This window comes from Sarcophilus harrisii, chromosome 1, assembly GCF_902635505.1.
Source record: "Sarcophilus harrisii chromosome 1, mSarHar1.11, whole genome shotgun sequence".
Taxonomy (NCBI): Eukaryota; Metazoa; Chordata; class Mammalia; order Dasyuromorphia; family Dasyuridae; genus Sarcophilus; species Sarcophilus harrisii.
Genome location: NC_045426.1, coordinates 115,948,782 through 115,967,268, shown reverse-complemented (window position 1 = coordinate 115,967,268; position 18,487 = coordinate 115,948,782). Strand labels below are relative to the sequence as shown.

At 31.0% G+C, this 18,487-nt stretch overlaps 1 protein-coding gene across 20 annotated transcripts in view; it reads left to right on the top strand.

The window, feature by feature from the left end:
• KDM4C (lysine demethylase 4C) overlaps positions 1–18,487 on the top strand; it is a 437,501-nt gene that overhangs the window by 100,059 nt on the left and 318,955 nt on the right. For 17 of the 20 annotated variants that reach the window (XR_004233267.1, XR_004233268.1, XR_004233272.1 and 14 more), the window contains one exon: positions 12,717–12,910. Coding sequence is in view for 13 of the 20 variants with exons in the window: in XM_012543361.3 (XP_012398815.1) it covers positions 12,717–12,910 (194 nt within the window). In the remaining 7 variants the exon portion in view is untranslated. Of the gene's footprint in view, positions 1–287; positions 500–12,716; positions 12,911–17,908; positions 18,021–18,487 lie in introns of those variants that run through there. The other 3 variants (XR_004233279.1, XR_004233280.1, XM_023497922.2) reach the window with 3 other exon arrangements.

The window sequence follows — 18,487 nt, the reverse complement described above, 5'->3', positions numbered from 1 at the left end:
TATATCAAAATCACAAAGGAGAAAGATAATTGTATAGAAAGAAGCAAAAAAAAAAAAAGATATAACATTCATAAGTAAGTTTAAAATAGCAAAGTGAATTTCTTGTCCTTTTCCTATGAGGGAAACAACTCCTTAGCCAAATTTTTACAAGAGTTTTCAGTAGTGAAAAACCACAGTTTTCTTTGTATCTGAGACAAGCAAGACTCACTATCCATGTACAATTGATTGAAATCTTGACTATGTTAAGGAGCTAATATGGTTTTCCTTTTCCCTTCCATGGTCCTCAGGTCGTATGTGTGAAACTTATACAAAGACCACTAGTAACCAGTTGAATTAGTGGAATTGGTTAATGTAAATTTTGAGACATTGACAAATGAGTGAAGATTTGCCAAATTAATGAAGATTGGATAAATGACCTTTCATTTAATCTGCTTCACTTCACTGTAACTCAGAAAGGAAATAACTTTGCTGTGCCATGATAAAGGCCACAGATAATTAGGTGGGTAGAAATGTCTGAAAATCATGAAAAATGAGCTTTCCTGACATTCTCAAACCAAACTAAGAAAAAGTTAATTTAGCCTTAAAATAAATTTGTTTTTAATACAGGTAAGTAATGTTCTAATGTGCATTCATGTGGTGTGAAAATACGTTATTTTTAAAATTGTGCTAAGTTTAACATAGAAAGGATACTGTGGACTTTTTTTTTGCTGCACATTTAATTTTTCAAATTGTATTTTTAAAATTTCATTTTCAAAATTTTTCATTCTGAAATAATAAATATTTTCATTAGATATTTTCAAATTTAAAGTAGAATGGGAAGTGATTATTATATATGAAAATGTAAATGTCTGTGTATACCTTGCTTTAAAAAAATAAAATGCATAATAAATTCAGTGTCACTTATGACCTCCAGCATGTTTTTTTCCTTCTGAAATTTAGTTTTCTTTTATATGTACTGTTGTGTTTTTTTTTAAATTGTTACATGATCCTTTCTCTTTTTTGGGGGGGCCAGGCTGGGAATGACAGTTTGGCAACCTTATTGTTAGTTACCTCTTCTACATATAAAAAAGAAAATCAACCCTTGTAATAAGTGTGCATGAAACAAAAGGAAGCCTCACATATGTCCCACAATGAGCTTGTCTATAACTTCTCTTAGGAAGTGAATAGCATGTTTCCTTGGTCATGTTGGGTCCTAATTAATTAGTCATTGCACTGACTGGAGTAGCTGGTAAATAGGAGGGCTTAACAAATTGTTTTCTTTATTGTTTTGATTTTTTTTTTTTTTAAACAAGTATCCTATTTAAAAGCCTATGTTTCAGGAGTAGTAGCATGGACTAGAAGGCAAGAGATTTCCATCAGTGAAAATATTCTCTCCTTTATTTATTGTTATATTGGGCTCTCTTGTTATCTTCCCACCAGCCATTTCCTGATGTCTTCTGCTATTCTGCTTTTTCCTTTCTCTTTTTCTTATTCTTCACCCTCCTTTTATTCTTTCACTATTGTTTTCCCTTTTGCTGTTCTGTTTTTAAACTTTTTGTTTTCTGTTTTTTAACTTCTTTATCTCTAGCTGTTCTTTTTCTTAATTTATTTCTTTCCTTCAAAGATAATTTAAAATTCTCCTTCATAGTAAGATGGAATAGTTATTCAAAAGAGATACCCATATTGACCATGTCCAAAAATGGGTGATTCACTCAGCTTTGGTCTTCTGGATTAGTTAAGAATTCTTCAGTATTTAAGAATTTGTCTTTACAGTGTTACATAATTTCCAGTTTTTGTAACAAAGATGCTGTTCTGAATATTTTTGTACATATGGGTACTTATACCTCTTTGAGACTTAAAAGAGTGATAATATTAAAACTGTCAAATGATATATAAAGTTTAGTGATCTTTGGAGAATAGGTTCAGTTTGTTTTATAGAATGTCTAGGTTAATTCACAGTTCCATCTGGTTGTGATATTTTTCCTAGTCTGCCTGTCTTTGTGTCTCTTTTCTTTCTTCTTTCCTCCTATCTTTTCATTTAGTCATGAATTTAGAATCTTCATTTAGAATCCTCAAATTTTACTTTTTTTCTGTTAACTGCCTTTTCATATCCATTGATTGTTCATTTGGAAATGGCTTCCTACCGTATTACTTGAAGTAGTTCTCTATAAATTGTATATCAGAACTTTATTAGAAAAACTTATTGCAAAGATTTTCTTTCCCACTCGTTTTCTTCTGATTTTAGCTGCATTGATTTTAATTGTGTAAAAGCTTTCCAATTATATGTAAATAAAATTGTCCACTTCATCTTCTGCGATCTCCTCTATCCCTTATTTGATTAAGATTAATATTGCAAATGATAATTTCTTTTTTGTTTTTCTTATTTATGATGTGACCTTTTATGTTTCAGTTATGTATGTATTTAGAGCGTATCATGCCATGTGGTGTGTTGTATTGATGTAAAGCTAATATTTGTCAACCTTCTCATCCATTTTTACAACTATTTTTGTTAGATAGTGAGTTCTTACCTTAGAAGTAGAAATCTTTGTGTCTATTGAACGCTGTAGTGCTGTGTTTGTTTGCTTCAGGATCTTGTGTAGCTAGTTTGCCTCACTACTCAAGTTGTTTAATTCTTATAACAAGGATATAATGATTATAACTTTGTCATATAATTTAAAATATGACACTTGTAGTTCCTTTCTCTCCTCCCATAAAAAAATTATTTTCTTGTGGATTCTTGTTCTTTTATTGTTTTTTTCCTAGCTGTCAGAAGTAGCCTTTTGAAAGTTTGGTATGGTGATAATTATATTAATTTAATATAGTCATTTTTTTATTGACAATAACTGTCAGGGAGTAATTCTTATCTTCGCAGTTATTAAGTATTTCTGCATGTAATTTGTAAGTTTTATTCATAAAATTTCTGTCTCTTGATAATTGAATTTAATACATTTTTTGGTTATTTTGAGTAGAAATTTTCTGTTTTTAATCTGCTGTTTTTTTGTTGGTTACATGTAGACAGGCTCATATTTTCATGTTGGTTTATTTTTATATTTTACTTAAATTGTTTCAATTAAATTTTTTTGGTGAATATGTAGGATTTTTCATATATTTGAATAATGTAATGATACAAGTGATAATTTTCTCTCCTTTTGTTTGTATTTATTCCATTTTTTTTTGTCTTTTATTGCTATAGCTATTATTACTGGGGGTAGCTCCATTTTGTAAAATGCTTACTTTTGGGGCTAAGAGTTGGGGGGGACAGAAAAAGCATTTATTAAGCATCGAGGTTTTAAAAAATTCTATATTGTTTGATACTCACAAAAACTCTTAGGTATTGTTTTACATGAAGGAACTGAGGCAGACCAAAGTCGTGACTTGTCCAGAATCACATATGTAGGAAGTGTCTGACTCCAGATAGACTTTATCCACTCCATTATCTAGTTGCTTCTTGGTTCTCTTTTTTACGTCAAGTAAATGTTCATACATGTGAATTTTCTATTCTTCATCTTCATTAACTTCAATTTCTCTCCCCACCCCCTTTTAAAAATAAACATACCTCTGCCTTCCAAAACCATCCACTTGATCTACCAGATATTAAATTTCTTCTACACTATTTTGAACACAATTTTCTCTTTCTATATCCCATACTCAAAAGCCTGCCTAAAATAACAGTGTGTAGGACTGATACTAGGAGGATAGGTAAACTTCTGAATTTATAGTTTGGAATAGTGGATATAAACTTCTTATTCTATTTGAACAAATACCCACAATGGCATATTTTAGATCACTTTTAAAATAGCACTCCAGAAAGGTAAAAGCTATAGTACATCTAAATATTGAAGTATATGAGTGGTTATAATGTTGACATTTGAAGCCTAAGAATTAAGCTGTACTTTGAGAACTTAAAAAAAAAAAAAATCAATTTGTTTATTACTCCTAAACTTAATTATACAAGCCAGTTTGTCAGATTAGAAGCAACCCAGCCAAGAGAAGTAAAACCAACAGCATACTGTACACAGCAACAAGATTTATGTGATGATCATCTCTGATGGACTTCGCTCTTTTCAGCAATGAAGTGATTCAGGCCAAATTCCAATAGACTTGGGATGGAGAAAATTATCTATACCCAGAGAGAGGACTAGGGAGACTGAGTGTGGACCACAGTATCATATTTTCATCCTTTTTGTTCTTGTTTGCTTGCTTTTTTATTTTCTTTTTCATTTTTTCCCTTTTTGATATGATTTTTTTTTCTTTTTCTTATTATATATAGCTTTTTATTTACAAAACATATGTGTGGCTAATTTTTCGTAGAAAGCATATTTTTATTATATTAAAGCATATGAATGTTTATCAATTAACTTTGCTCTAGGTGTTGGACTACTTAATCTATATGTGGTCTTGGCTATTTTCAGTTTTATCTTTTACAAGTGACTGACAATGATCTGATCTTGGATTGGAGCAGTCAATTCCATCAGTTCAAATGGTTGAAAAATTAGCAAGTTCCTTTGGCTTCCAGAGCCTTAATTTCTTTTTTTTTTTTTTGTGTGTGGCTAATTTTTCAACATTGACTCTTGCAAAAACCAACTTTTCCCCTCATTCCCCCCATCCTCTCCCCTAAATGGCATGTATCCAATACATGTTAAATAAGATAAAATATATGTTAAATTCAATATATGTATATATATTTATACAGTTATCTTGCTGCACAAGAAAAATTGGATCTAGAAGGAAAGAAAAAAATCTGAGAAGGAAAACAAAAATGCAAGCAAACAAAAACAGAAAGAGTTGAAATGCATGTATTTTGAAAATAAAAGACTATTTAAAGAAAACACCCTAGCAACTTAGCTAAACTCTCAACATTCTCCTCCAAATTACTTGAAAGTACACTTCAAATAAAATTTTGGAGCAGCGGAGCAGCAATTTGGAGTGGAACGGAGGTATTTTTCTGACCTAGGAAGACTTATAAAGAGGGCAAGATAATGTAGATGTCTGTCTGGAGCCCACACATGTAGTAATAGCAATAGCAATTGTGGCAGCAGCAGCTTTTTTTTTTTTTTTTTTTTTTTTGCTGTCTCTTCATAAAGCTAGCATTGATTGACAACTCTATAACCCACACCTAATTTTTGGTCACTGTTCTTTTATTATTAACAGTATTTTGTTTTTCTAAATACATGAAAAGATAATTTTCAACATTCATTTTTATAAAACTTGGTGTTCCAGAGTTTTTTTCCCCTCTTACCTACCCCCTCTTTAAGAGGGGGTAGGTAAGCAATCTGATTAAATAAAAAAGTCTGGTTTAATATGTAAATATATTTACATTTGTCATGTTGTGGAAGAAAAATCAAATCAAAAGGAAAAATGCCACGAGACAAAAAAAACAAAAAACAAAAAACAAACAGAACAAAACAACAAAAAAAAAGGTGGAAAAAACTATGCTTCAATCCACATTAGCCTCCACAGTTCTCTCTCTGGTTACGGATGGCATTTTCCATCACAAATCTATTGAAATTGTCTTGATTCACTACATTGTTGAAAAGAGCCACGTTCATCAGAATTGATCGTTGTATAGTCTTCTTGTTGCCGTGTACAATGATTTCCTGGTTCTGCTCACTTCATTCAGCATCAGTTCCTGTAAGTCTCTCCAGGCTTCTCTGAAATCATTCTGTTGGTCATTTCTTACAGAACAATAATATTCCATAACATTCAAACACCACAATTTAGTCATCCATTCTCCAGTTGTTGGACATCCACTCAGTTTCCAGTTTCTGACCACTATAGAAAGGGCTGCCACAAACATATTTGCACATGTAGGTCCCTTTCCCTCCTTTATGATCTCTTTGAGATGCAGGCCCAGTTGAAACACTGTTGGGTTAAAGGTTATGCAGTTTTATAATGCTTTTGAGTGTATTTCCAAATTGCTCTGCAGAATGTTGGATATTGGTTCACAACTCCACCTACAATCTATTATTAGTGTCAGTTTTCTCACATCCTTTCCAGTAGTTATCATTATCTTTTTCTGTCATTTTAGCCAGTTAGAGAAATGTGAAGTGGTTTGGTTGCAGTTCTATAGTGCTGAGCTATCCTGGGGATTGTTAGTAAGAGAGCAGGAGACCTAGAAGCAATTAATGCTTGTGACTTTAGTGGATTAGGGGACCCTTGCTGTGTAAACACCACACACTACAGTAGAAGAGATCATACCTCTTTCTTAATTGCACTACTTTGAAAGCACTCAACAGGTTTCAGATGCCCAGAACTAGCTCGGAAAATAGCATTTAGAAAAAGGTTGAAGTTTGGGACAGTACCTCTTCACATAAAGCTCAAAGTCATAAAATAGGCTAGGAAAAAAAAAAAAAAATGTCAAAATATTTGGCTATAAAAAGCTGCCATGATGGCAGGGAAGACCACAGTATACACTCAGAAAAAACCAATAATGTGAAAACAGCTACAAGCTAAACTTCAAAGAAAAAATGCTATTTGGACTCATGCCATTACAGAATAAAAAGAGTTAGAAGAGTTGAGATAAAAATGGTAGATGAAAATATTGGAAAAAGAAGTGCTAGTGATGCAAAACAATTATGAAAAGAGAAGAGTTTGGTTTTTATGCACAAAATACATTTGAAGAAAACAGTATTTAAAAAAAAACAGAATTGACCTACTGAATAGTCAAAATTCAGTGAAGAAAAGAACTTCTTAAAAAGCCGACGAGGTCAAAATGTGGACGGAGTTACAGAAATCACTGAATAAAATCCTTAAAAATTAGAATTGAGTAAGGGAAGCTAATGATTCCATGAGACATCAAAAATAATAAAATCAAAGAATAAAAAAATAAAAATAGGAAATATCTCATTGGAAAAACAGCTGACCTGGCAAATAGATCAACGAGAGATAATTAAAAGAATTACTGCAATACCTGAAAGACATGTTCAAGAAAAGGACCTAGACATCACATTAAAAAAAAATTAAAGAAAAGTGCTTCAATATTTTAGATCCTGAGGACAAAATAGAATTGAAGGACTCTACCAGTCCCTTTCTGAGAGAGATCACAAAGTGAAACCTCCCAGGAATATTGTAGCTATATTCCAGAGCCCCCAACTTAAGAACAAAATAATGCAAACAACCAAAAAGAAACCATTCAAATACTGTTGAATCAAAGTGAGAGTCAAAGAAGATTTAGCAGCTTACACATTAAAAGAGTTGAGAGGTTGAAATTTGACAATTCAGAAGGCAAAGGACCTAGGATTACAATTAAGAAATAACACTAAAAAAACTGTGTTTAATCTTTTAGGGAAAAAATGAATATTTAATGAAATAGATAACTTTCAAGCATTCCTAATGCTTGATCAGCACTGAATAGTGACATTGTGACACAAGACTGAAGAGTTGAATTAAAAGGTATGCTTAAAAGAGAAATAAGCTTCAATAAAATGAAACTCACTGTATTTCTTTTTGGGAAATGTAACTAAAGAATTTTATATTAGAGCAGTTAAAAGGAATTTACATAGAGAGCATGGATGTGAATTATGTTTAAATGTTCTCCACAATAAATGAAAGGTATGAGAAAGAGAAATACATTGGGAAGATAGGGAAGGGAAAGGTCAAATGGGGGAAATGTCATATTAAAGAGATGCACTCTCTCTCTCTCTCCCTCCTCTGTCTCTTGTCTTTCTCTCTCTATTTCTTTACACACACATACACACACACACACACAGGAGAGAGAGAGAAGTGTATTTAGAAATGTAATTGACAGAGTAGGGAAATAGTAGAGGAATGAGAGATGAGAAAGAGGAATGGTAAAAGTAAAGTTAGATTAAGGAATGCAGTGGTTAGGAGCACAAGACTTTGTGAAGAGAAGAAACACATGAAAATGGAATAGGAGTGAAAATACCATCAGTAATAACGACTGAATATGAATGGGATGAACTGACTCATAAAACAGAAACAAAACAAAATGGATTATTCACTAGATTCCAAAAATGGAATGATTTATAAGAGACTGGAAACCAAAAAACATATACAGAATTAAGATAAGAAGTTGCAATTGAAATAGCCTTAAAAAAGGCAGGAATAGCAATTATGATGTCAGACAAAGCAAAAAAGCAAAAATAGGCTTAATTAAAAGCGGTAATCAGGAAGACTATATTTCCCTTAAAGGTATCATAGATAATGAAGTAACAAAAATTATTTTATAGTAACTCCAATAAAAGCCTAATTTCTTAAGTTTTGACAAGTATAGAACTAAATCAAATTTATAAAAATAGAAGCCATTCCCCAGTTGATAAATGGTCAAATGTTATAAACAGATGTTTTTCATAGGAAGAAATCAAAGTTATCTCTATTGGTATTGATTAGATAAAGGCAAATTAGAACAATTTTGGTGTTGCCTCACACCCGTGAGAAATGACATTTGCTAGAAGGGATGAGAAGAAAACAGTTATCTCTGAATTGTGAACTGGTCCAACCATTCTGGAGAATAATTTAGAACTTTGTGCTGGGTCCTTTCACCCAGCAATACCACTACCTGTTCTGTATCTGAAAGATATTTAAAAAAAAAAAAAAAAAAAAAAAAAGGGAACACCAAATATTTATTGCAACTTTTTTTGCGGTAGCAAAGAATTGGAAATTGGGGGGGGATGTTCATCAATTGTAATGATTGAACAAGTTATAACATCTTTTTTGATGGAAAATGATGAGGGATGGTAATTTCATCAAGATATAGTGAACCATATGAATTGATTCAGAGTGAAGTGAGAAGTACCGGGGACCATTGTGCACAATTATTGTAATGTTGTAATGATGCTCAACTGTGAATTACTTGGGAACTCTTACACTACAGCCTAAGGCAATTCCTAAGGACTCTTAATGAAAAAAGGCTATTTACTTTCAGTGAGAGAACTAATGATTTCAGTGAGAGAACTAATGAACTCTTGAATGCAAATTGAAGTTAATTTTCTCACTTTATTTTTCTTACCTTTTTTACAAAAAAAAAAATAGGGCTGGTTTGAAAATATGTTTTTCATGATACCACATATATAAAAATTTAAATCGAGCATTTTGACTTCACGTCTGTAAACACTAATTAGAACAGTGACATTAAGGCAAGTGGAAGTAGAGTTTCATATTGGAGTTCATAGAGGACCCCATGAAAATTTAATGCTTCTGAAATAGAACCAGAATCTTTTGGTATGGAATTGTGTGGTAGTGTACATTCTTAGCTGATGCAAAGAATGGCCACTTAATTGACAGACATTTTATGTCACTGACATAATTGACAGCACCTCCTTTGTGCCAGGCCTTGCCATAGGTGCCAGAGTGACAAATATAAAGAACACAAATTCCCTGCTTGAAATGCAGTCATATTCTGTTAGGAAGACAAATGTATGTACATGTGTTATTTGTCTATATAGATAGTTTTATTTAGATTTATATACATGTAGATCTAGACTAAATCAATATAGAACAAAAGCAAATAAAGAGATGGAAACAAGACTTGGCAATCAATTGTATATGTGAGTGTAAACTAGGTAGAGAAGTTGATGATAATGCTCATTTTCTCCTGGTGATTTTTTTGATAGAAATAGTAATGTTTAGAGGAGTCTTCTGTATTTGCTGATGAATAATAAATTTTGTTTGGGGAATGTTAAAGTTGAAATGTCTTTGGGACATCCAGTAAAGTATGTTATGTGGGACTGAACCTTAGGGAGAATCTGCATTTCTGAATCATCTACATAGAGATGATAATTAAATTCATGAAGGACATAAGGGTCCTAAGCAATGAAATGATCTTTTTTTGAGAGTATTAACCAGTATTTATTTGAGGCTTGCTTTGATCTTCATTTTTTTTTTTTTTTTGACTCCAAGGCCAAGAAAAGTCAAGGTCATTTTTGTGTCATGATGTATCTTTTTATGATCATTAACTTACTTAATAAGAATCTCAATTCTGCTATTTACTACTTTCTTGACTTTGTTGAAGTCAGTTAAGTTAGGCTTTGTTTTCCTTATATATAAAACAAAGGATTTTGATTTGGTGTTTTGACCTCTAGGTATCTTTAAGTCTTATGAATCATTGTCATGCGATCTAAAAATATGTATTCGGCACATACCACATTTTTGTGCTGAGCCCTTAAATCTTAATATCCAATTTTGACAATTATTATTTGTATTTCACATAAGAAAAAACATTTAGAAAGTCATCTAGTATCACTATCTAAAAGCTTCCATTAACTAGAAATAGAATTTTACTTTTTCTAAAATTGATGAATCTTGGTGGGAATAGCTTATTACTACAGTTGCAAGAGCCTTTTAAAATCCATCTAGTGTAAAAATGATCCTTATAATAAGACTGTTATTTATTATTACAGAGTCATGGTTTCAGTAATATCTTTTAAATAAAATTCTGTTAATAGAATATGTAACTCCTGAAGTCTCTTTGTATTAGAGTTAGGAGATTACATCACTCTAAGTAGAGTGAAATAATTATCTTTGCATTATTTGAGTGAATAACTGATATTTAATGTGTATTTACTTAGTTTTTAGATTCATCAGTAGAGTAGGACTATCTTAGCTATTTCCACATCATTGGCATTTTTAGTTTTAGACTCGTTACTGATTGATCAGATAGTTAAAGTGATTCTAGAATTAAATTATCTGGTGTGACACTTTGTTAGTTCACCTTAGGCAGGAGTTCATCAGCTACTCCATCACAGCACAAGTGTAACTCACATAGCTAAGGCATTATTCATTCATTCATTCATTTTTTTAAAGAATAGTTTATTTTTTCCCCCAGTTACATGTTAAAACATTTTTTTAAACATTAAAAAGAAGTTTTGAGTTCCAAATTCTACACCTGCCCTTCCTGAGATAGCAAGCAATCCATAGGTTATATATGTCTGAGGCATTTAAATTATTATCCTTGCTCTAAGACAAAACAACTTTTTTTAAAATAGCTTTTTATTTTCAAAATACATGCAACGATAGTGTCAACATTCACCCTTGCAAAATCTTGTGTTTCACATTCTTTTCCCTTCCTTTTTGTACTCCCTCCCTTACACATCAAATAATCCAATACAGGTTAGAAATATGCAATTTTATCTATTTTATCTATTTCCACATTTATCATGGTTCACAAAAAAAAATCATATCAAAAAGGAGAAACATGAGGAAAAAAAAGTAACCTAGCAACAAAAAAAGTGAAAATACTATGTTGTTATCCACATTCAAATCCCACGTTCCTTGTTCTGAATACAGGTGATTCTTTTTTATCACAAGTCTGTTGGAATTGGCCTGAATCACCTCACTGTTGAAAGTGCTACATGATAAAAAAAAAACCTTAAAAACTTTATGTTCATGGAAATTTCTCATTTTCATCAGTTAATCTAATCAGGTAGTTCTCATTGACCTTTTTAGTAACTTGTAAATGACTATAACTTTAATGACTTCATTTAATAATGTATTATTGTGATCAAGGCTGATTTAAAGGGATTGTCTTGCCCCTTCTGTTATATAGAACTGGTTGAATTCAAACTTTCCAGTTTAAAATACGAAAATGGCATATCCAAAATTGTTTTCTTGCTTTAAAGATTGCCTTAAATTTTTTTTGCATTATAGATCACATAGTCAAACTAAAACATATTGTGATACACATTCAACTTTACCTGCTAGATTGGGTTTATTAGTTCTTCCTGTACTCATTTTCATTAAATTAATCTGAATTTTTTTTGTTAACTTTTTACTTGTAATTTTTTTTTCCACTATTGTAACGAATTACTTTTATCACTGACAAGGACAAGCCAGTTTATTAGTTCCATGAAAATAAACTTCATTATCCTTGTGGTCCAGGAGTAAGCATAGTGTGCTCTAAACATTTAGTCCTTCATAATTGACATTTGATGCTCAGATATCCTATGGGCAAAATTAAGTTTGAAGTTTCTGGATGAAATGTGTTTTTAGATATGCCAGGCTACTCATGTCCATCATAGCTTTAAACTGGTTTTTATCATGAAAACTCTACACAAAAGTTGGATTGAGTCACAGAATCACAGAATTATAGGAATCCTGTAGATCATCTAGTCCAATTTAAATAAGAATCCCTTGCTGATCTCTAGCAAGTGGACATCCAATCTTTATATGAAATGGGGGAAAGCTACTTGAGTGTGCTCATAATTTTGGAAAATTACTAAATAAAATTTTTCTTTCCATTGACAAATATTTTATTTTTTATTATTTCTATTTACTGGTCTTCTCACAGGGGTCAGTCAGAACAAGTTTAATACTTATGTGCCTAAAGATACATTAATGGCACCTCTTCAGTTCTTCAAAAGTCTTTTGGAGGCTAAATATCTTTAGATGTCTTAATGGATCCTTATACTATATGGCTTTCATTTTTTTCACCATTCTATGAACTCTCCCTTGGATATGCTGCAGTTGATCAGTGATATTTCTGTGGTAGTTAAATAGTTGCTTAAAAATTTCTGTCTATGTATGTATATATGTAAAATGGCCTTTTAACTTGTTTCTAAATTCCGAATCAGGCAGCAACTAACTGAAGAAGATCGCATTATCACTGAGGCTTATACATTCTAATTATCTTGGGATAATCATGATGAATTTTCATAAATGGATTCTGAATTTTTATTTTATCAATAAAATTGAATATGTATTATTAATTTCCTAGATTTAAATTTATTAGTTAACTTTATGTTTATTAGCTTATTGATATTTCCTTTCCCATTTGTTTCTAGGGTGTGGATGAATGGAACATAGCTCACCTGAATACCATTTTGGATGTTGTTGGAGAAGAGTGTGGTATTTCTATTGAGGGTGTAAATACACCATATCTCTATTTTGGCATGTGGAAAACTACATTTGCATGGCACACTGAAGATATGGATCTATACAGCATTAATTATCTTCACTTTGGAGAGCCTAAATCTTGGCAAGTTACAAATTTATTTAAATGATAAAGATAAAGATGATAAATATAATGTTTTAAGATTTTCAAAGTGCTTTACATATGTTAACTCATTTACTTCAACAACCATGGCAGAGGTAGATGCTATTATTATGCCCATTTTAGAGATGAGAAAACTGAAGTCTAAGGAGTTGAAGTGACTTGCTCAGAGTGACACAACTGGTAAGAGTTTGAGGCAGGATTCAAATTTTAGATCTTAACTCCAAATATTGATATGGGGTGGGGTAGGGGATGAGAAGAAGAAGAGGAGGGAAAGGGAGAGGAAGTGAGTTGTATTTTTCTTCTTGGTGTGTGTGAATTTGGTAGTGTTTATTTTCATAATTGAACTCAGAAATCATAAAGACAATAAGTAATGACAGGGAAAGTGAAAGCTTGTGATAATATTTAGATTATTTTCCTGATCATCAAAGTAGGCTGTTTTTAATAGTGTTAGATGCAGTCAGTAGATCTGGATTCAAATTTAAGTTTTAATTCTGACATTTATTAGCCTTGTGACATTGAGTATTTAAATGTTACAATTTTTGCATTTGTGAAATTGATAAATTAATGTTTGTATTACGCACCTTGTGGAGTGTTTTGCATATCTTAAATCACAGATTATTTATCTTGTAATCAATGCTTTTTTTTTTTTTTCCAAGTATATCCAGTTTTCTGCTTCACTGTTTTCTAGAAATTAATAGGTTAAATAGGATTTTCAAAACTGGATGGGATCTAGATATATTATCCATGCACCTAAAAGAGTTTAGTATAAGACCTATGATAGGCATCATGAGAATACATTAATGAGTTAAGCAGCCATGGAGGAGAGAGAAATAATAAATGAATTTGTAGTGATATATTAGCTCTCTTTGATGGGGAAACATTTGAAATAAAGCTTAATCTTTAGAATTTCTTTTTGATTCTCAATTCATTTGCTTAAAGGACTCCTCATTTTTCTCAACATTAATTTAGGAATTTCATTTAACATTTTGGTACTGGCAAACTTCATTATATTTTGCATTAGCAACATATATTCCCCTCCCCCCCCAAAAAATTTATTATCTTTTTTATCATTTAAAATGAGCCATTTAAATGATTGAAAATATTTTATTAATTTATGATTATTACATGTTAATTCAGTTTTTAAGAATTCATCATATATGAAAGTAATCTGAAAATCCAGAAAATATGTCTTCTGTTTGTGAACACTGTGAAGTCATGTTCATCTTATGTAAGCCAAATTATCTTTTTCTTTTAAAAATCAATTTTAAAACAAATATCTTAGTTTTGCTATCATCCTCATTTCCCTCATACCATTTCCTCTTAATGAATGCATATAATACAGAATACAAAAGAGGAAAAAAGGTCACCATAACCAACCTGTTGAAAAAGGTTTAATTTTATATGCTGTGTTCTATACTCATAATCCTTCATTTTTGCAAAGAATATAGGAAATATCTTCTAATAATTTTTCTTTGGGGCAAGATTTAACATAATTTCATGTTATTAAGTTTTGATTGCTTTATTTTTATTTACATGGACTTTTAAAAACAACTAATCTTACAACTTTTTTGCATCTTTAAATATACTTTAATGAGCAAAACATCCTTTTTTTACTGTAATCACTTGTTGTCATTTATTATATTGTTGTTATTGTTATTGTTATTGTTATTATTATTATTTTTTTGCTAAGGCAATTGAGGTTTAGTAACTTGCCCAGATCACACAGCTAGGAAGTGTTAAATGTCTGAGACCAAATTTGAACTCAGGTCCTCCTAACTTCAGGGCTGGTCCTCTATCCACTATGCCACCTAGTTGCCTCCCATTACATTTTTAGAAGGTAGTAAAGCAAGGTAGTAAAAAATAGCCCTATTGGTTTCATTTTCCGAAGTTTTTGTTTTCATTATAGATCTATTTACAAAACATTTAAAGACACAAAAGAAAGAAAAAATGAATTTATAAAGGGACACAAACAGGACCATTTTCTTTCTATCTTAAGATCACAGAATTAGAACTGAAAGGGGATGGATTTGAGACTATCATTTTATTCATTAATTTTGTTTTATGTTTTTTTCTTTAAAAATTATGAATTTACCAAATACCGGGTGAAATTTGCATATATATATATATATAAAATACAATAGAAAAAGGGTTTTATATGAAACTTTGGATCTCATGTAAATTACGCTTGTTTTTATCTAAAGATAGATATGATGAATTTAGGTTGTAATATTTAAAACATCCCCATCTGATCTAGTCAGAATCAGGTCTCAGATGATTTCAGATTGACCAAGTGTTTAAAATTTCATGGAAGAAGCAACTCTCACAAGTATATTGGAAATACAAGGACTAAATAATATGAAAGGAAGAGAAAGAATAAACAAAAGTAGAGTTACTATGGAGGTTACTAGGGACAGTAACAGTAATGCCACCCAAAGGAAGGCTTGGGTCTCCCCACTTTTCTATTTTTTTTTTTTTCCCTATCCTCTCTCTCTCTCCCCTCTCCCACCTTGGTTGAAATAATAAAAGAAACACAAGGCCCACAAAGCAAGTAGATGTATTCAAGCAAACCAAATTCCCATTGATCCTATCTCTATCTTATTTTATATCTTGAGTCAGTCACTTTGTCAATATGTATGAGCCATTTTCTGTCTTCTGGAATTGTGGTTAGTCATTTAACTGATCAGAATTGCTAATTCACTTAAAATTGTTTTTCATGATAAAAGTTGTTGTTCGAACTGTTTTTGTTTGTTCCTCTTTGGATTAGTTCACGCAAGTTTCCCTAAGTTTCTCTGAAACCATCCTTTTTACCCTTACTTGCTATAATGCAATAATTCCATTGCATTTATATGCTACAATTTGTGTAGTTTTTTGCTATTGCTTGTTACTCCATTTGTTTCCAGTTTTTTGCTATAACAAAAAGAGATGTTATAATTTTTTTTTTTTAATAGACATGGGCACTTTTCCTCTTTCTTTGATTTCTCTAGTTATAGGACTAATATGGTATTATTGCAACAAAGGATATGCAGATTAGTGACTTCTGGGGCATGATTCCAGATAACTTTTCAGAAGTGCTAGACCAGTTCATACCTCTTGTCAACAGTTGCAATAATATTCCTTGCTGCTTGAAGTTTTCAACTATTGTCACTTTCCTTTTTTGTCATCTGCTAATCTCATTGACTGTAAGGTGGTAGTTCAAAGTTGTTTCAGTTTGCACTTTACTAATTATTAGTGATTTGGAATTTTTTTTTCAAAATGTGGTTGTCTTTAACTTGGATTTGCTCCTTTATAATTTGCTTATTGAAGAATAATTATCATTTCTCATAGCAAAATAATCTATTATAATCCTGTACTTCAGTATCTTTAGACTTTTCAGAAGATAGAAATCTACTTTGGTTTTAATCGGTAATATCACAAAAATATTACTATAAATTTTATACTACAGATACATTTATAAAGTACTTTGCAAATCTTAGGAGTTATGTAAGTTTGGTTATAAACTATTTAGATCCAAAACTTAGTTCTTATTATTATGTTTTTTCTTTGATACTTGTTAAATTATTATATCAAAAGTTATTTTGTATAAAAGAATATAAACTCATTTAATAAACAGCAAAAATGATTAACATAATCAAAGAAATCCTGATAGATTAAAGAGAAATTTTAGTAGATAATGACATTCATTTGTACAGACTGGCCACTTAAGAGGCTTAAAGTAAAATAATTAAGTTTATTAAACTTCTATGAACCTTATAACTTTTTGCATCTTTAAAAACTTTTAATATGAATATATCAGTTTTTGCTGCAGTTACTTGTTTTAAGTGATTTTAGTTTTGAGTTCGCAGGATTTTGACACACATTCTTTAATTTATTATGAAACTATTTTGTCACTTTGCATATTCCATGGAACATTGAGAGGTAGTCCAGCTTTTCAAGTCTAGCCCTTATATAGCCTGCGAATTTTCAATGGAACTTAATCATCTGGGTTCTTGTGACTAAGAAGCTCTTTATACTGAATAAATTAAAAAAAAAATTTTTTTAAAGCTTTTTATTTTCAAAATATATGCTCAGATAATTTGACAACATTGAACCTTGCATAGATTTTTGTTTCAGATTTTCTCCTCCTTTCCGCCAACCCCCTCCTTGAATGGCAAATAACACAGTATATGTTAAACATGTTAAAATATGTTAAATGCATTATTTGTAAGCATATTTCTGGACAAGAAAAATCAGATAAAAAAAAGAAAGTAAATGAGTATGAAAACAAAATGCAGGTTTACAACACCAAAAAGAGTGAGAATGTTATGTTGTGATCCACATTCAGTTCCCATAGTCCTCTCTTTGGGTGTAGATGGTTCTTTTTATCACAAGATTGTTGGAACTGGAATCGATCATCTCATTGTTGGAAAGAATCACGTCCATTAAAATTGATCATTGTAGAATATTGATGTTGCTGGGTACAGTGATCTGGTTCTGCTCATTTCATTTAGCATTATATACTGAATAAATTTCTTAACTAATTATGAAATGTGGTATGATGGAAAGTCTTATTATACTAGCCTAACTCCATTTGTGAATTTCTGTGATTGTAGGGCAATTTTATTTTTCATTGTATTAATATAGTTATCATAGTTAATCATTTCTTTAATGGGGAAAAATTTTCAGACTCATTGGGAATATAGAAAATTCCCAAAATGTTTTATTCTCCTAAAGATACTTTAGATTTATAGACTTATCTGGATCTTTGACAGATGTTTTGTTATATATAGCCTTGGATCAAAATGTGAATTTCACAAGTGAATTAGCTTTTTGCAGTGTTAACATACTGCTTCCTTGTAATGTCTTCTCGATGAGAAGTGTTTTTTCTTTGTAGCAATGTTTAGTATCTCTGTATGTGGGTATGTGTGTGTATGTGTTTAAAAACTTGTTTGTTTTTTTTTTTTTTGCTGTCTTCCAAATTCAAAAACCAATAATGTACTATAGAGAAATCAATATTGATCCTTTCCACTGCCAGATTCCATTGGAAGTCTTTGCTTCTTTTCTGAGAATTAATTAAGCCATTTCTCAGCAATAGTTTATCAGCTGCATCTTTTTGGTAAGTATGGCTAATCCTGGCTGATCATGTGGGCTTGAATGGTCCTTGAAAATGCCTGACTGTCTCACACTGATTTCCTCAACTTTTACATATTTTCTTAAGAGAAATAACCATTTTTTCCAAATTATAAAAGCAATGAAGGGCAGTGTTTAATGGCATGAAATCCTTCACTCAAAAATTGGTGGATAAATCAGCTCAATCTGATTTCATGTTATCAGTTAGGCATTCTTAGTTAGACTAGCTTCAGTAGAAGCATACACACATACACACACATAATTTTAGCTGTGCTTAGCATAAAGTCATATAAAAATTATTACTTGTTGGAAGTAATTTGTACTTCATTGTACCTGTGTGTTTTCTTAGCATTAAATTATTTTACAAAAATAAAACTTTTTTTTTCCAAAAATAAACTTATGGTTTTTAAAGTATTCTAGAAATTTTTAATATTTCATTTAGGGAAATGATTT